The sequence below is a fragment of the Enhydra lutris genome, unplaced genomic scaffold (genome assembly GCF_002288905.1).
Source record: "Enhydra lutris kenyoni isolate GAN:26980312 unplaced genomic scaffold, ASM228890v2 scaffoldscaffold13, whole genome shotgun sequence".
Classification (NCBI taxonomy): domain Eukaryota; kingdom Metazoa; phylum Chordata; class Mammalia; order Carnivora; family Mustelidae; genus Enhydra; species Enhydra lutris.
Window position 1 is genome coordinate 39,343,096 of NW_019154097.1, and position 18,864 is coordinate 39,361,959.

The 18,864-nt window shown below is 64.7% G+C and overlaps 1 protein-coding gene across 1 annotated transcript; it reads left to right on the forward strand.

The window, feature by feature from the left end:
• The first annotated feature begins 1,568 nt into the window (after positions 1-1,568).
• Positions 1,569-7,462, forward strand: LOC111145477 (lipocalin 12). Its single transcript, XM_022500373.1, has 7 exons — positions 1,569-1,685; positions 2,050-2,186; positions 3,736-3,815; positions 3,917-4,021; positions 4,183-4,391; positions 5,172-5,368; positions 7,375-7,462. The coding sequence occupies exons 1-7, from the start codon at positions 1,569-1,571 to the stop codon at positions 7,460-7,462; spliced, it is 933 nt and encodes a 310-aa protein (XP_022356081.1).
• The last annotated feature ends 11,402 nt before the right edge of the window (positions 7,463-18,864 follow it).

Sequence of the window (18,864 nt, forward strand, 5' to 3'; positions counted from 1 at the left end):
AGCAGAGCCGTTCTGAGCCTCGAGCTCGAGGAATGGGGGGCTGCCCTGCGGGCTCGGGTCTCGGGGAGATGCTGGAGGCCCTGGCCCTCCCGACCCCTGCGCGTCCCCTGTCCTGGGGCCTGCAGCTGACCCTGAGAGGCCTTGATGGTCTCCCTGGCAATGGGAAACGCTCCCGGAGGAGGAAGGACCAGGCGGTCCATACCGTTCCACCCAGTGTGAGGTTCTGGGACAGAGCCAGGCCCTGAAGCTCCTTGTCCTTGGGGGACCAGTGCTTTCTCCATGTCCTGGTTGGGTCCCCTCCTCAGGACAGACTGCTGGAAGCCAAGGGTGGGGGAGGGAAGGAGGTGGCCCAAAATATGGAGACCTGGGGGGGAGGGGAGGGAGACAAGGGGCAGCGCAGTGTGTGTGTGTTGGGGGGGGGCAAGATGGCCCAGGTTGGGGCAGAAGGTGGCCTAGAATAGGGGGGAAACTGGGTGGGGGCGGGAGGTGGCCCAAGACATGAGGACCCAGGTGGGGAAGGGGGTAGCCTAGGACAGGGGTAACCTGTTTGGTAGGAGACGGCCCAAGACAGGGAGACCTGGGAGGGGGCAAAAGTGGCCCAGGACAGGGGGGACCTGGGTGGGGGCAGGAGGTGGCCTGGGACGGGGGGCTCATAGGTCAGGTACACATTCTTCCAGTCCCTAGAGCCCAGCACCTACACATTTGACTACCTCCGTGCCTGTTTTCTTCAGGCTCTTTCTCTGGGGGTGGCCGAGCGGGCTACATGCCCAGAGCCCAGGCCCTCCTGCCCCCAGGCCAAGTGTGTGGGAGCCCCACCCCCACAAGACTGGGCTGCATGCCCCCTGCCCTCACTCTGGCACAGGGGCCCCTGCAGTCACCCCTCAGTCATCCTGATCTGGGGGCTCTGGCTGCCTGCCCACCACCCCGTTGTGTGGCGTCACTCTGACCGGCCGCGACCCCTGCCCCTTGGGACGGTAGGGCCCTTTGGTCTGTTGTCCCACGCTTGGGTTCGGGGCGTGGGGAGCAGTGCGGGGGTGGCAGGCCTGGGCTCAGCACTCAGTGTTCCACAAGAACTCCGTGCCCGTGATCTTCGGGACTAAGAAAAGGTCAAGCTCCCTGTGTGGGATGGAACATTCTGCTCTCCACCTAGTGGCAGGAAGGCTCCTGAGGTAGGGCCCGGACAGGGAGGCACCGCAGGCGTGGGGCACTGGGAAGGGGTTCCAAAGAGGGTTGGAGCTGGGGGTCTCCGGACTCAGAAGGCGAGGTGCAGAGACATCCCTGGGAGCTAGTGGACCCAGCAAGCACCCCCAGCCCCTCCATTTTCTGCCTGTGTCCCTTTCTGGGCTGGGACCCAGATGCCCCCCGTCTTTGGCAGGCAGGATCTTAAGAGAGCCCCACCCCTGCCCAGTCTGCCGCCAAGCCCTCTGCGGCCACCTCTTCTGCCAGTTCTGAGAAGGCACGCGAAAGGGGCACGCCCCTGGGGAGGGGCACCTGTGGATGGGCCCATAAAGAGGGGACGGTCTAAGTCGGCAGCCACAGGGCCACTTGCTTCCCCCGTCCCTCCTGGGATGGGGCCTTGTTGTGCCCTATGGGCAGTGCTCACCCTGCTGAAAGGCCTGAAGGGCCAGACCTCAAACACCCAGCCAGGCGTTCCCTCCGTGTTACGGAGCTTCCAGGAAGACCAGGTCTGGGGGCTTGAAGGGAGGGGGAGAAAGTCAGCCGTGTGCAGGGAGCAAGGAGGGCCATGGTGGCCGGGGAAGGCACCGTCCCGGGAGCCCAGCCTGGCCTCAGATCCCCCCACAGAGATTCCTGACGTCCAACAGAAAAGGTCCCCGGACAGCTGGACAGGCCTTCCTGGGCCAGCTGTTCCCTCCTGCAACCCCGGCCAGTGCCTGTGCGGTGGGAACATCTCCATCAAGGCCTGCAAATGCTAGGCGCTGGGCGAGTTCACCCCAGCCCTGCCGGCATCATTGGTGCTCAGATGGGGAGCCACTGCCTGGTGAGGGCCCCTGGGCTGTCCTGGGCTCTGCCTACCTCAGGTTCCCACAGTTCCAGGGGGAATGGTTTGTGGTTGGCCTGGCGGGCAGCACCCACAGGAAGATGGACAGGTTCCTGCTGACCCCATTCACTGCAGTGTTCGAGCAAAATAAGAACAGCCACCTTGAAGTGTCATATGCCATGACCCGGTGAGTGAGGATCCCTGGCCTGTACCCCTGGAACCTAATGGCTTCATGGCTCGAGGCCAGCATGGGCCCCAGTGCCCTGGTTCAGCACAGGTTGCCAGTGACCTAAGCCAGCTCTGGGGCACACACAAAAGAGGGGTGCGTTTACTGGATCACAGACTCAGAAGAGCCTCGCAGGCTTATGGAGTTCAGGTACAGCTGGATCCAGGAATTCAAACAGTGTGATCCGGGCCCCTTCAACCCCTACCTCTCTCTCTCTCAGCTCTGTCTATCCCAGAGCTCTGTTTGGGAAAGTTCTCACCTCGCAGGGATAAAACATTAGCCTGGGCTGATGTCCCTCTCAGGGCTCCCAATTCCAGAAAAGAGAGAGCGTCCTGGTCAGCCTGGCAATGGCCTCTGACCAGGTTTTCTGGAGTCACATGATCCTCCTGAACCCGTTGCTGCATCCAGGGTGACAGGTGCTCTGGCTGGTCTGCCCGAAAGAAGTGCCTCCCCCTGGTTGGGAAGTCTTGACGGAGTCTTGCAGGAGTCTTGACGGATGGCCCCTGGGGATGAGGTGAGGGTGGTGCCGTCCCCTTAGGGGGACACCGGTGCCATGAGGGCTTCTTTACCCTCACCACGTCTTCAGCAGGCCTGGCAGGCTTCCTTGCCCACCTGCCTGGCTACAGGGGAGAGAGGGCCTGGGAACCTCTCTGGTTAGGGCTCTTTGGGTCTGAGTAATATGAAACAGGGACCGTAGGCGAGGCGGGTCTGCCATGCCAACCAAGGTAGGTCCTAGAGCTGAGAGCCTTCTCTGAGGGTCTCCCTTGGCCCCTGCCCCAGCCTGCCCGCTGCATGGGCTCAGCCACCCCAGACCCCCCACTGTAGCATCTCAGATTCCTGGGGGCGCCTGACTGGCCTAGCTCCTGTCAGAAGTTGATTAGAGGGGAGGAGTGGGGAACAGAGAACCCAGTGCAAATGCAGTTGGACCGAGAAGGCTTTGGGGCAACCTCCCCTCTCCCCGACCTGCAGGCCGGACTGTACTTGGTTGCTTCTCAAAACAGGTGTGTCCACCTGGAGAGGCCCCTGCACTGCGGGAGGGCCTCCTGGGGCCTGAGCTGGGGGGCCTACCCGGCCGGCCCAGCTTCTCCCCATCTGGCCTGGCTCAGCGAAGTCTGGGCTAGGGGCGCCAGCCACGATGCTCACTCAGGACTCCCGGAGGGACCCGCAACCAGAAACACCTTTCTGTCGCCATCGCACATACACATGCATTAGGGGTCCCAGCCAGGCTGAGAAGGAGCGGCCAGTGGGTGGGCGGGCAGAGGCTCCAAGGGGATGTGTGAGGGCGAGGGAGAGCCCACACCTCGTCCTCCAGGAGGGACAACCTCCCTGGGGAGGGCAGCAAAGCTTCGTGTGGGGCCTCGCCCATGGCTTCCGACAGACGTCTCCTCCAAGTGAGCAGCTGAGATCTGGCAGGGACTGGCTTCGGGGCCCTCCCCTGAGGGAGAGAAGGAAACCAGAGGTCTGGCCAGGTTCCAGAACCTTCCTCTTGTGTTCTCCCCTGCTCCCGCAGGGGCCACCGCTGTGTCTCCTGGTCGTACGTGCTGATTCCGGCGGCAAAGCCTGGGGGATTCTCGGTGGAGAGCAGGGAGGGTGAGAGGGTGACCGCGGGAGGCAGGGGGGTTGGCCTGGGGAGGGTGCCTGGGCAGGAAAGGGCCTCATACTGCGGCATTACCTCCCCTGTGTCCCGGCAGAGCCCGAGGAGGTCCAGGTGTACGACACTGACTACAGCGTGTTCGCTCTGATGCTGTTCAGAAGACAGTCCAGCGGCCAGAGCGTCGTCAGGGTCAACCTGCTATGTGAGACCCCGCCCAGCGGCCGAGGTCCAGCTGGTGGGGGTGGGGGGGAGAGAAGGGAGGGCAGGGGGAGGAGGGAGGGTGGGGAGGGGTGGAGTGCGGGGGTCCGGCACTGCCAGTGCAACAGCCATGGCTGAAGGCCGTGCTGCTCCCCCCGGCCCCAGGCAGGATGTGGACGGTCCAGACCATGGTGCTGGACAAATTTGTCTGCCTGCTGCAAGCGTTGGGCCTGTCGGACGACAACGTCGTCTTCCCAGACCTGACAGGTAACGGGCCCTCGGGCAGCCGCAGGGGTCGGCACCTGGCACAGGCCCGCACCCGGCATGGGCCCGCCCATGGCCCTCGAGAGCCCTACGGGAGCCCATGGGGGAGTGTGGCCTGCGCGCAGGGTCTACCTGCGGGGTCCTGGCCACCCCAGAGGGCTCAGCCTGAGCTCAAAGGGGTTTCTCACAACTCCTTGGTCTCTGCCCCCACCCGGGGTCCCCCTGTCCCGGGTCGCCCCCCGCCCCTGCCCGGGGTCCCGCATCCCGGGCCCCATCCTCTCATTCCAGGAGCATTTCCCACGTCTGGCCCTTCCCACGTGTGTGACCACATGTAAAGCACAGGCACGCAGGCAGACACACGGTGCTGACGCGGGCACACGCCCCTGCTTACACACGCGTGCACGCACGTGTGCACACACAGGGACACAGCGTTCACAAGCACGAGCCTGGGAGGGCCCCGCCGCACCTCTGCAGCGAGCCTGGGGGCTGGGGGCAGGGTGGCACCCTGGAGGGTATGTCCCTCTGTCCCTGGCCAGCCTCCCGCCCCAGCGCCTTCTTCCGGGCAGCTGCAGGCCCCCTCCCGTCCTAGGCCCTAGCTCCTCTCCCCTCCCCGGAGCTGCGGGCCCTCATGCCTCCTCCAGCTCTGTCCCGGCTCTGCTCCGCCTGCATCTGAGCCTCTGTCTCCCCCGTCAGACTGGTCACCCCAGCCGGGGACGTGCTGAAGTTGGACGCGGCTCCTCCCCGGCAAGGCCTCTCCCCTGCTCGCAGCGTGGAATAAAGGCTCTGTGTCGGGGTCCAGCCGTGTGAGCCACCGTGACCTTGGGTTGGGGGGGGGAGTGCGAGTAGGGGAGGGCCCTCCGAGCGCACTCATGCCCACCCCTGCCCGCCAGGCCTTCGGCAACCTCCAGTCTCCTCAGGAGTGCGTCTTCGCCGGTCACTGCGGGTCCCTGCGGGTCCCCTCCGTCCTGCCCGTGTGGCCCCCAGCGACACGAGTTCACAGACCCCTCCACCTCCCCAGTCCCCAGAGCCCTGGAGCTGCCATGAGGGGTGCAGCGGGGGCCCCGGAAGAGAAGCAGTCTAGACACAGGTGCCTCGGCCTGGAGGGCGGGGGAGGGCTGGGCAGAGAGGTTTGGCTTCCTGTTGGGGGGCCGGCCGGACCCCCACGGGGTGTAGGGATCCTTCAGGTTCAGAGAGCCCCAACCCAGGACCCCAACCGTCTGTGCACACCTGAGAGGCAGCTGCCCTGTCCCAGACAGGACCAGTCTCCACCCCGCCCCCGCCCCACCATCCTGGCCCCATGGAGCTCCAAGCAGAGGGCAGCAGGCCAGTCCCAGGGCCTGCGGGGAAGCTGATCCCACCAGAGATCAAAGAACACGGGGACCTCTCACTCCGTGCCAGATCGCATTTCTTTGGCCTGAGTGCCCCCCTCCCCACCCCGGTCTGGCCCTGTTCCTCCCTCAGGGCAGAGTCAGCAGAAGGGGATAAAGGCAGGTGGGCTGGCCCTGCCCTGGGCCAGTCTTTGTCCCTCTGGCGGCCACCTGGCCTGTCAGCTTCAGCCCTGGGTGGCAGGAGGGGCCCTTCCCCAAAGACTCCCCAGAGTCTGGGTCACGCCTTCCTCCCAGCCTTTTCCGCTGAGGCCGCACAAAGCCCTGTACTGTGACAATGACTCCCATGAGCCGCCTAGGGCTCCCCCGGTCCTGGGAGCACAGAGCTGCCTCCCAGAGGAGCGCTCCAGGCCCCAGATGGGGGTACGCTGCGGCCACGCAGGGCCCCGGAGATCTGGGATGGGGGGAAGCCAGCTGCCCCAGCGTCCTGATGGAGAGGCCTCCTTTGGCCCTTCTCCGGCCATAGCCCTTCCTGCTGGTGTCCCCGCAACCCACGGCGCTCCGTCCCTGGGCCCACAGGCAGGTGTCCCACCGAGCCCACCTGCCGGCGGAGAGCTGGCCAGGGATGGCTGGGGCAGACAGGGCCGGGAGCTCAGGCCTGAGAGGAGGGGCCAGGGCTGGGCAGAGGGGAATGGGCAGGGGCTACAGCCAGGGAAACAGAGACCCCTGCCTGCAACCCTAGTCTTCAGTTCCTGCGGAAGGACAGAAGGTGCTTGTGGACTAGTCCGAAGGGCAGGTCGTCATTTTGAGTGACTCAGGACCCCTGGGCTCTTCTCTCAGCCCTGGCCCTGCCTGGGGGCCTGGGTCCCTGGGGTGTCCCCATTCCTCAGTGACACACAGGACTTAGGACCCTGAAGGATGCTGCGACCACCCCCGGCCCTTGTCCCAGCCCTGTCACTGGAGAACAGGTGTCCCCCTCCCCACTCCTGAGGGGCTGTGGTGTGGGTCCCAGCAGGCCCCATGGCCGAACGTGGCTCTCTACAGGGTCAGTGCAGCTGCGGGCTGAGTGTTGTCCCAGCTGCCCAGGACACCCCCTCGACGGCCCCTGGCTCCACAGCTTCTCTGTGAGTTGGTGAGAGCAGGTGTGCTGTCCAGCGGGACGTCCATCCCCACGTTCTGGGCGGCACGAGTACCGGCCTGTCCCTAGGAGTGGTCAGTGCGGTGGGAACCTCCCCATTCTGGCCTAGACAGGCAGAAACCCTGTAAAGTGGGAAAGGCTTGGACCCTGGGGCCAAGGACACAGCTGGGTCCAGCTGCCCCAGGCTCCCAGGCTCCTCAGGTCCCCAGGCAGGGGCTGCTCGGTGCCGGCACCTGACACCAGGGGACCACCGCCAAGTTCATGCTCCTGCTTGTGTCCCAGTCCCCTGGGGAGGCTCGATCTGCCATTTCTCTCAGCCAAGCCCTGCCAGCAGGTCCGCAGGTGCTGCTGCCATGGGACAGGCAGGGCAGGCGTGGGGGAGGGCCACGGATTGTGTCCCCGGTCCCCGAAGTGGGGCCAGGGGGACATCCTCGAGCCCAGCCTGAGCCACATGCGGTGTTTGAGGGGACTCTGGGTCTGGGACCCCGTGGGCCCACATCACTCTGCTTGTGTCCCAGCTGCTATGGTCTTGAGGGCGGCGAGGTGGATGGGACAGGACTGTATCTGGATGGACTGAGAAACCGGCCCGCTGCCGGGGAGCCCTCCCCACCCTCTAGGGCTCCCTTCCAGGGAGAGCGGCCCCCCGGGAGGGACGGCCAGCAAGGCCAAGCGACCCTTTGGGGCCCCACGTCTGCACCTGAGCCTGCTGGGGGCTTGACCGTCATGGTGGGGACCCGCCAGGGCAGCAGGAGCAGAAGGGACATTTGGACAGCTCCGGGAGAGGGCGGGTGTGGACTCCGGCCACCGTGGGACCAGCCTGGGTGCGGAGAGGCCGGGAACCCGCGGGGCCGCCAGACGGCACGCTGGGTCCCCTTGTCTGAAGACAGGTGCTGTCGCCCCATCTGTTGGACTCATTTCTTTATGACATCATTTTCTCACTTTGTTGGGTTTTTTAAACCCTCTTTAAGTACCCACTTCTGAGGCATCAGAGCGCTCACCCTTGTGCAGCCGTCCTCCCGGTCCGTCCCCAGAGCTCATCCATCTTCCCAGGCTGGACTCTGTCCCCGTAAACCCTGCGCCCGGCGCCCCCGCCGCACGTCTGTGTCCGACTCCTCCGGCCTCCAGGGCGTCTCCACTCACGACACACAACCGGTCCGTCCGTGCCGGGCCGACTGCACGCGGCACCGCGTCCTCCAGCTCCGCCCACGTGGCCGCGGTGCCGGGATCCCCTCTTTAAGGGGGAGTCAGGGTCCGAGGTGTGGCCGGGCCGCGTCCTGCTCACCCGTGGGCCTGTCGATAGCCGCTCGGGCCGCTCCCGTCCCTCGGCTCTTGTGAACACGAGAGTTCAGATCCCCCTTCAAGACCTTGGTTTTAGAGAGGACAGAGGCAGAGACAGAGGCGGAGGGAGAGTGTTAAGCCGACACCACGCTCCGCGCAGAGCCCGGCTCCGTCCCACGACCCCGAGATCCCGTCCTGAGCCGAAACACAGAGTCGGACACTTAACCGCCGGAGCCCCCCATGTGCCCCTGCTGCCCTCCGAGATTTTGTTCTATTTCTGTCCTGTGTTTTAATTCTCTGTTTTCTGCCTGCAAGACATGTTGAGGGTGACGCAGACCACGGTCCCCAGAGCCTGTGGCGCCCGCGTGTGGCCCTGCTCTGCCGTCCCTCCTGCTCAGTCCTGCCCCGTGTCTATGTTTCACTGCACACGTGCTGGTGACTCATTGCTTCGGGTTTTGTCTGAAAAGTCCTTATTGAGACCTTATTTCTAAAATACGAACTGAGGGGGCACCTGGGGGCTCCTTCGGTGCAGCGTCTGCCTTCAGCTCAGGTCGCAGTCTTGGGGTCCCAGGATCGAGCCCCCGGTTCGGTTCGGACTCCCTGCTCGGCGGGGGGTCTGCCTCTCCCGCGGGCCCTCCCCCCAGCTTGTGCTCTCGCTCTCTTTCTCTCTCAAGTAAATAAATAATCTCCACAAAAACAAAAATGAAATCTGGGCTCAGATCTGAAGTCACGGGGACGGACACAACTCCGCTGGCTGCTCTGATGAGTCGGGACCATGCGGACACCTGTGTAAACACAGCTCGGCCCGATGCAGAACATTCCAGCATCCCAGAGAGCTCCTGGGCAACCACGTGCAACCAGCCCTCTCCACCCTCTGCCCGGCAGCCACAGGTCGAATTCCATCTCCGAGGAGGAGTTTGGCCTGATGTGGGATTGCACAGCACGCGGTCTCTCGTGTCCCTTACAGGCCCGGGGCCACCTACCCCAGGTCACTCCCAGGTCAGGCGACGGCCGAGGGCACTTCTTGTTTTTTCAGCAGGCCCAGCATGGAGCCTAACACAGGACCTGGACTCATGACCCTGAGATCAAGACCTGAGCTGAGATCAAAGTCAGGACTCAAGTGACTGAGCCCCCCAGGAGCCCCCATTCAGGTCCTGACGCGCCCGCCCTGCTCGCAGGTTCTGTGGGAGGAGAAAGCCGAGAGAGGCCAGGATGGGGCGCTGGGGGCTCCGTGGGCTGAGGGCCTGACTGTTGGCTTTAGCGCGGGGCACGATCTCAGGGTGGTGGGGTCGAGCCCTGTGTTGGGATCCGGGCTCAGCGGGGCGTCAGCCTCGCCCTCTGCTCCTGCCTCCCGGCTCGGGTCTCCCTCTCTCTTCTCAGACTAACAAGTATAAATCCTTTAAAAAAAGGGGGTGGCCTATAAGGAAAACCCTAAAGGAAGTGCTTCAGGGCTGAATCAAGGGCCCAGACCGAGGCCGGAGTCCCAGCGGGCTGGACGCACGGCCGGCCGCGAGCAGGCGGGTCACCTGAGGCTCAGCCTTGGCTGCGAAGAACAGCCACAGCGTGAGGGGACTGAGTGTGTCGATTCTAGACCAGACGAAGACGGCGTCACTGGGGGGGACGGAAAGGCGTCCACACGACTTCGTCAAATTGAAGCTGCAATAGTGGCCACAGCCGCTAAAATACGCACGTGCATCTACACGCACACGCGCACACGCGCACCCCCACATGCCCGACGTTAATAGAAGCGAAATAATGAATTGACGAAAACCAAAAGAGGCGTCAAGAAGGTGAGAACCGGGCGCCCGGGGCTCAGTGGGTGAAGCGCCTGCCTTCGGCTCAGGTCATGATCCAGCCCCGCATGGGGCTCCCTGCTCTGCGGGAGGCCTGCTTCTCCCTCTCCCGCTCTCCCTGCTCGTGTTCCGTCTCTCGCTGTCTCTCTCTGTCAAATAAATAAATAAAATCTTAAAAAAAAAAAAAGAAATCCCGGGTTATTTCATAATAAAGTAGGTTGAACCCATCAAGAACATACGAGAATTCTGAATTCGTGGGCGACAATAACAGGGCCGCAGAGTAACCACAGCAGAAACGGAAGCACGAGGAGGGAGACAGCGCGGCCGTCGCTGCCGGAGAGGCCCACACGCCTCCCTTAGTAAACAGCAGTCGGCTCGGGGGGCCCAGAGTGCGGGCGGGCACGGGGGCCTGGGCCCAGCCACAGGGCAAGGCTCGGGGGTCATCACGGAGCAGAGAGCTTGGGAGCCGGGCAGCAGGAATAGGACATTTTCAGGTCCCTCAGGGGTGGGGGCCCTGTGGAGGGAAGACCAGGCTGGGCTCGTCCCAGAACACTGGCCCAGGACAGGGCGGCCATGGGCCCTGGGAGAGTTGCTGGCTGGGCCGTGCAGCTGGCCCCTGCTCTGGGCCCTGTGCCTGCTGGGGCAAGTCTCTTTATCCTGCCCAGGAGCCCTGGTATCATCTGGGCCTGCTGTGCCTGGAACAGCCCCCCAGGGTCTTCCAGAGCAACCCTGTCTGTTTCCTGGAGGAGGAAGGGAGGGAGCAGGTAGACGGGGGTCCGTGTACAGTGTAGGGGTCCGCGTGGGCAGCCTGGGGGACCACACCTGTGGGTGCAGAGCTGGCTGGAGCCCTTCCCACCCCGCTCCTGCCTGCACCCGTGTCTAGGCCCTGAGGTCTTGTGCCCGCTCTCGGCCCTGCACCCCCCACACTGTGAGTGACTTGGGCCTGGTTGCTGATTCCCCGCGTGTCCCCTCATGGGCGCCCCCGTGCGCGTGCACACATAGTGTAGGAGATGCTACCCCACACGGGATTGTGAGTGTTGCCTGGGGCCACCCTGTCTGGGTGCAGTGGTGGGGGGGGGAAGCAGGACTTTGGGAGAAACGCCTTTGTTCTTCCTGGGGTGTGGGGAAGGATGGGGACCTCCTTCCTGGGTGTCCACGTTTCTGTGTGTCTGGGACACCTCTGTTGGGAAGAGAAGGGGGTGCAGCTTGGGTGTGGGGTGCTCTGTGAGGGGGCAAGTTCCCAGGAACAGGGGCTGGAGGAGGCTTCCAGGACCAAGCTGCCCCCTCCATGGGGCCCTCCAACAGGCAGTGGGGCCGAAGCGGTTAGAGCCCAGCACGGAGCAGAAATTTGGTGCTGGCAGGCCACACGCCCCCAGCTCGCCCCCACATGAGCTGACTGGGAGCTGTGGGAAGGCACAGACCCTGGCAGTGTGTGGAGTCTCGCCAGCCCTCCCTGCCCAGCACCCAGAGCACCCAGCGTGATCACACCCCTTTCTTCCTCACGACCAGGCTCACCGGAGAAGGCTTTTGAAGTCAGGGTGCCCGCGGCCAGAGCTCTGTCTGCACCGTCCCAGGGCTGGGTGCCAACGTGTCCAGCATCACCCACTCCCCACGGTCTCCTGGAAGACCCAGGGGTCTTCTCCAGGCGGCCATCTGGAGACCACTTCTGATGTCCCCCGGCAGACTGGAAATGGGAGTGGGGCTTGGGGAAGGGAAGCTGTTGGTTCTGCCACCATGGGACCATCCTGGGGACAGACAGGCCTGGGCACTGTGACCCGAGGAACATAAGGGGGGCTCCGACTGCACACCCCCCTTCCCTGGTGAGCTAACTAAGGTTCCTAGGCTATGGGGGGGCACTGAAACACTGTCTCTACCACATGTAGGCACACGAGCACACATGGGCACACATGTGTACACATGCAACACATGTATACACGTTACACGGGTGCATGTGCACACGGATACGCCCATGCATACACAGGCACGCACATGCACACAGAGTTGCACAGGCACACATGCACACAGGGCACCCACGTGCACACAGGCACACACACAGAGACCCACAAGCACACGCGGGCACACACGGGCACACACACACAGAGACCCACAAGCACACGCGGGCACACACGGGCACACACGCACAGAGACCCACAAGCACACGCGGGCACACGCACAGAGACCCACAAGCACACGCGGGCACACGCGGGCACACACGCACAGAGACCCACAAGCACACGCGGGCACACACGGGCACACACGCACAGGTGCACACTCCATCCCTCTGTTCTGAAACGTCTCTTCTGTGTCTCCTCTGAAAGCTCTCCCCGTGGGACGCACAGCCTGTGTCAAACAGGAACGCTCCGGCAGGAAGCTGTTTTGTTTTGAAGGAAGTTATTTTATTTCTCGGGTTTGTGTGGGTTAACTGGGAGTTGGGGTTTTTCCGCTCTCTCAGCTGCCGGCCCTCTGAGACCCTGGGCAGCGACGTCCCTGGAGCATGTGTGCACGTCAGCAGGGTTCCCCGGCTCTGTCCCCACTGGGGAGGGCCATAAGCTGCTCCTGGGGCTGGTGGCTGGGGAACTGGGGGGAGGCCTGGGGCTGTCCCTGGGAGCGGACTCCACTCCTGGGGTTCAGGGTGGAGGATGCTGCGCCCCGCCCTCTCGTCTCCCACAAATACGTCTTCACCCGCATCTCTGGGGCCTGCTTTGGGCCTCACCTCCCAGAAAGCCCTCAGGGCCTGAGGGGCAGCTCGTGAATGGGGCCCTCAAGCATGGCGCCCACCACTCCCTGGTCCCTACCGGCCTAGCGGGGCCAGCCCCGGGCAGACTCCGCAGGGCTGCTCCAGTTGCAGGGGCTGCCCCACTGTGGGGCCACGGGCGCCCAAGAGGCCCCCGCCGGGAGCCATCTGGGGATGGCCAAGTCTGTGCGCTCTCAGAACTGCAGGGAGGGGTGGAGAGGGGCCAGGACAGAGCATGGGCACAGGCACAGGAGCGGAGGGTGCAGCCCTCTCCCTCATCACCGGGTGCTGGTTTGCAGGGCTCAGAGCCCTGACCCCGCAGACCTCTTTACTTCCGGGGGTGGGGTGTGCGCACAGTGAGGCAAGGGCACAGCACCCCCACACCTAGGTAGAGGCTGGGGACTGAGCCTGGGAGGAGGGAAGGAGGGACCCTGTCTAGGCAGAGATGAAGTTCTCCCTCCACCTGGGCTGGGAGAGATGCCAGCCCTGCTGTCCTCACACAGGGACCATGACCTTGAAGCCATGGTCTGCGTTCACCTCCTAAGTACTGGAAGGACATCGTGACCTTCCCGTTTGCCTTCCCATGGGTGCTGGGGATGGGCATAGCCCACCCTGACCTGGGAAGCCTGGGCCCAGGAGCCCCCTCCCCAGCAGCCCAGACAACCCAGCGAGGCTGGAGGCTGGGGAGGTTGCCCTGGGCCCGACACCGACAGGTGACCTTGGCCGTGGCTGGCCTCTTTCCGTAGTGTCCACCCTGGGCTGCAGAAACAGTGGGAGACCATTCAAGGGCTTGGCACAAGCCCGGGGCTGGGCCTGCAGGGCCTCACCCGCAAGGCACCCATCGCCCGGGCTGCAGGGGCACGTGAGGCTGCCACCTTCCAGAACCCTCTCCTTACGAGCCCCTCAGCAGCTGCCCACCCAGCGTGATGTGATTCGCCCCTTCCCAAATCCAAGGAGAAGCCCAATGACCCCCCTCCTCCCCACCCGGCAAAGCTGTTCCCCTGTGTCTGGCCAGACTCGGGCAGGATGGCTGCCCCACACGTGCCCCCTCAGGGTGTCCACACCCCTCTTGCCAGATCCTTCCAGCCCGAACCCCAACAGTCAGTGGCCTGACAAAGTGCAGCACTGCCGGAGGCCTAGGGGACCTGGGAGCAGAGCCCTCAGGCCCAGATCGCAGCCACGCAAACCCCGCCCCGCGTGGGGTTCCGGGACCAGTCTGGGCAGTGTGGCCCCCATTCCCACTTGCCTCCCAGCCTCACCCCTCCCAACCCATCCCAACCGCTCTTCTGGCTCTGGGCTCATCTAAGGCTGAACCTCCCTGCCCCGTGGCCAGGTGAAGTCCCAGGCACGGCTGTCCCAGCTGCTCTGGGACAGCTGGGCTCCGTGACCGGCGCTCCCACATGGGAAAGGACAAGCCTCTGTCTGGGAGTGGGCACAGCATGTACCCTCCTAGTCCAGAAGCCAGACTCCAGGCCATGCCACCTGTGACCTCCCTTCCTCTGACCCCAGTGGCCAGCCTCCCCTGGGCCCCACCATGGTTCCAGCCACCCCTTCCCTGTCCTCATTCTTTCCCTGTCTGTGACCTCAGCTCTCCTGGCTACAGGCCCGGGGGGGCACAGCCCCCACTGCCTCCTTTCCACCTCGCACTCCCTTCCTGCGCCCGCTCAGCCAAGACAGCGGACATTCCCAGCCTCCTGACCCCCGGCCCCTACAGACCCACTACCGGCCCTCTCTAACTCTGGGGTAGGGGGGCCCCCCAGTGTCCCTTCTCTTTGCTACTAGAGCAGGCCCGACCTGGGTCCCTTGGCCCCACTGTCATCCCTTCCCACGTACCCTCCAGGACAGCCAGTCCTAGCCCCAGGCCCACCTCCGCCCTGGGGTGGGAGCCCAGCTGGTCCCTGGACAGGGCAGGGGTGTACAGACGCGAGATCTCCAGCAGGACCTGGCCAGAGGCCGGGGCACCCCCTTGGGAGGGCAGGTGCGTGGAAGGGGAGGCAGGGTCATCCCTGGCGATGGCCGGGACCCGCTCGCCCACTGGAGCCCGCGGCCAGAGTAACTTCCAAGCCCGAGACCAGCGGCTGTCAGACTGGGCTGCTGCTTTCCCTCTAGCGAGTCTCTTCCCACTGCCCATCAAGGCCTTGCTGTGCCCTGTCCCCCGAGGCGCTTCTGTCCCCACACTCCTCCCCCAGCAGAAATGAACACTTGGTGCCAGGAGGAGCCGGCTCGTCCGCCCGATGACCCTCGGGGTGGGTGAGGGTGGCAGGCCAGGCCGCGCAGCCGGCTCCCAGAGCACAGGTTCTAGCCCAGGTGGGAGCGGGGCGCCCTCTCCTCTCACTTAACCCTGAGGCCCCTCGCCCGGAGAGCTGGCCGTGGTCCTGGGCTCTCAGGACCGACAGAGCCACCGTGGACGGCATCTAGCGGAGGCCGGCCAGGAGCCCGGGGAGCAGGGTCATGCAGGCCCCTGGAGGGCCTCCCCTGGTGCCATGATGGGGGCCCGTGCCAGGGTGCCCGCTGCCCGGCCCCACAGAGCCCAGAGCCCCCCAGCCCTTCCAGGTGACCACCCTGGTGCTGGGCCTGCTCAGAACTGTGGTCGCCTCCCCTTGGAGTCACCTTGGGCCCCCAGGGAAAGGCAGGAGTTTCCACCTCAGGGGCAGGCTTAAGCCAAGGACCAAGGACTCGAGCCCTGGGCCACAGTAGCAGACTTACTCTCCTCTGTTGGGACCAGGAACCCCTGTGGACGCCGGGACCAGCCTGATGCGGCCCTGTCATAGAGCCAAGAAATCTTCCAGAGTCAGGAGACTCCACTGGGCCCTGAATGAGCAAGGCTCTGCCCAAAACTGTCCTTCGGGCTTCCGGGTCTTTGGGAAGAGGGACACCCAGGAGGGCCTATCTGTTAACCTGCCCAAAGCCCTCTCCCCCAGCCCTCAGACAGGTGACGGGCAGGCTCCCCAGTGCCAGCGTCCAGCACGGACAAACCCCCCATCCCCCAACCCCATGTCAGCTGAGCAGCCCCCGCTCCCCCCCCACCCCCGGTGCAGCAGAGACGGCCCAGCTCAGAGCTGCTGACCACACAGGGCTCAGCTCCGAGCACAGTGAATGGGGGCAGGGGGGAATGCAGAGAGTGCAGGGGGAGTCCTGTGACTGCAGAGGAGGCAGGGAGGGCCGGCTAGGCCAGCTCCTGGATGCCCCCTCCCGCCTCCCAGATCTCCATCACACACCTGGACCCTGCAGCCCAGGAGTCACGGCTCCCCCTGCCTCCTCCACCTGCCGGCCCAATAGACCCTGTGGCACCTGTTTCCTGAGCCCCGAAATTGTCCCTCAGGCCCTCGGGCTGGGCCAGGCCCAGGCCTCCACCTTCCCCCCCATCTGCTCAGGGTCACCTTGAGGAAAGAACGGGTGAGGGCCTGGAGGGGCCCCTGTGGGAGGGCCTGAGAAGGTCCAGAGCAGAGGGCAGGGAGGGGCCTGAGGCCCTCCGCACAGATGGGGAAGCTGAGGCTCAGGAAGGCGGCCACAAGCCAGGATCCCCCTGTCCCTGCCCAACCAGGTCACCCTGCTCCTTTAGCCGTCTGCTGGGTTGCCCCAGCAGGAGCTGCTGGGTGGCCTGGAGGGTCTCCTGGAGGAGACCACTCCCTCCCAGAGTCCTGACCCCACTCTCAGAGACCCCAGACAAGAGCGGCCACCCCACCCTGCCCCAGAGGCCTCCATGAGAGTGGGTGTGAGGTCAGGCCCCATACTCCATCGTATTTACGGAAGGCCACCTGGGCCATAGGGGGACCGAGCAACCGAGTCCCAGGCTCAGGCCTCTGGACCACGCCCACCCCCGCAGCATTCCCCGCCCCACTGGTCACTGCCACCTGGGGGAGAAGGGACACGGGGGACAACTGGCCTGCTGCTGCCCTCCAGGGAAATGGCGGAGGAGGACGCGGTCCCTGACGCTGGGTTTGAGGACAGGACACTGGGACTCCCGGGAGCCACTCTGTCCTCAGGAGGACCTCGTCCCACCAGGATCTGTGGGACCCCCGGGGGTCTGGTCACAAGGGCCCTTCCTGGCAGGTTAGCCCAGCCTTCCCAGATGAGAGCTGCTCAGGCCCATATCTCCAGGATCCTGCTGTCCTGGGTCACCTCTTCCCCCCGACTCTGGGTCCCACCGCCCTGGGTCAACTTACTACCTCACCCCAGCCGTAGGCTCACCACTGGAGGAGATGTCCTTGTCTCAGGGCAGCCTGGGCTGCTAAGGGACCTGCAGCCCAGCCACACAGAGAGCCACAGGCCTCCCTAAGGTCAAAGGGCTGCCAGCCCAGTGCCCACCTGGGGGTGCAGCCTTGTCCCCCAGGCCTTCCTCCGCATTCCTCTTCCTGCCCCTGTCCCATCCTGGAGGGAACTCCCAAACCGATTCCTAGGACAGCCCAGGGGCACTGCAGACTCTTGGGGTCAGCACCCCAAATCCTGCCTGTTCTGATGGACTGTTGTCCCACAGCCCAGTCCGTGGATGGCACCCGAGGAGCAGGGGTGGAGGTGGGAGTCTCAGGCCAGCCTCTGCCCCTCCCCTGCACCACCGCCTCTCTACCCTGCACTGCCGCCCCCCTCCCCTGCTCCACCGCCCCCCCCCACTCCCATTTCCCTCTCAGGTGTCTCCTGTCTCTCCACCCCACCCCCTCACATTGACCTCTGCCCGGAGCCCCCTGCCAACTCAGGAACCCACCCGGCTGCCCCCCAAGGCCGCCTAGCTGAGGGGCCCCCAGAGTGCTCCAGTCTGCACTCCCCTACCCACCCAGGGAGGGCGCCTCAGGTCCCTGGCCTGGATGTCAGGGCTGCAGTGCAAAGGTGCGGGGAGGGGGAAGAAGAGGCTCCAGACCCGCGGCTGCCCAGCCCCCTCCACCCGGCAGCCCACTCTCAACCCTTCCACAGAACTGCCACACTTGTTTTTCCAGGATTTCTGAGATCCCAGCCTCCCAAGGGGAGACTAGGCCAGTCCCACCAACACAGGCTCAGCCCCCGGGCAATGGCCCCAGGGCAAGGGGCTAGCCAGGGCTGGAAGCCAGTGGGGACTGCGGTACAGATGTCCCCACCCTGCTAGGACTCCTTGGCCTGGTACCCGCACTCCTGCCCTCACAAGGTGGGTGGCCGTGCTCATGCTGGTCCCATTCAGAGAGCTGACCTGACCCCACGCCTCCCCCTTGATCACTTCTGAACAGCCTTGGGGCCGGTCCAAAGCCAGAGGCCAGGGTTGCCAAGAATCCAGCTTCTGGGCAGAAGCCCTGGGATGGGGGTCTGCACCCCGCGAATGGGCTGGGCCTGTGTCTGCAGATGACCAGCCCCTGACCCCCCACTGACCACAGCTACCAACCCTCCGTGTCCGCACAAGAACTCTTTCCCCTGCCTCATTTCCCCTCCCAGGGCCAGGGCCCTGCCTCCTTGCCTCCCCCAAGACACTCACACCTCTCCTGCTCACAGTGGCCAGAGCTGCCCTGCGCTGAGCCCCCACCAGCCTGGGATGACCTGGGGCTGAAGCAGAAGGACAGGGTCACCTGTGAGGGCTCAGTAGGGCGCAGGACCTCAGAGACAGCCTGTCCACCCAGCCTGCGGGCAGGGAGACACCATCTCTGTGTGCAGCGGTTAACAGCCTGAGACCCCCATGGCACTCCCGGGCTGGACTGCCGGGCAAGACCAGTGTAACTGGAAGCTCACACAAAGGGTGGGCTTGTGCCCAAGGCTGGGGGGCCCCAGGCTGAGAAGGGTACCCAGGGGGACCCCAGCCACAGCCCTAGCAGCCGGCTGTGGGGGAAGCTGTGCCCAGCACGCCTGGCCTTCGGGCCCCACTTGGTTACCTTGGTTACTGCGGTCCAACTGGGCTGTCACCATCCAGCCCACTGGGCCTTTCAGAACCAAACTCATACAATGCAAGTCCCCCCCCCCCCCGGGGTCCCTGGGCAGTGAGAGAGAATGATGGGAGGGCTTGTGGGAGGGAGTCCCAACCCCAGATGAGACAGGCTCAGAGGTCCCAGGCAAGGCAGTGCCAAGACATGGGTTCCCTACCCCCATCCGGGCTGCTGGGCGGCATCTCTGGGACTGGAGAGAGGACCAGCCTCACAGGAGCCTCTGCCCTCACTCAGCGGCAGGTGGCAGGGCCCAGGCCGTGGTCAGAGTCTCTTACATAAGCGGCCCTGCGGGGGGCGGGGCTGCAGCTGGCCTCCAGCGCCCTGTCCTCCCCCAGCATCACGGCATCAGGCATCACGAGCCTCCAGTGGGCTGTCCCTGGGCCCTGGGTGGAGGCCAAGCCAGGCCCATATATAGGGGTCTCTCCAGTGGCCTCTG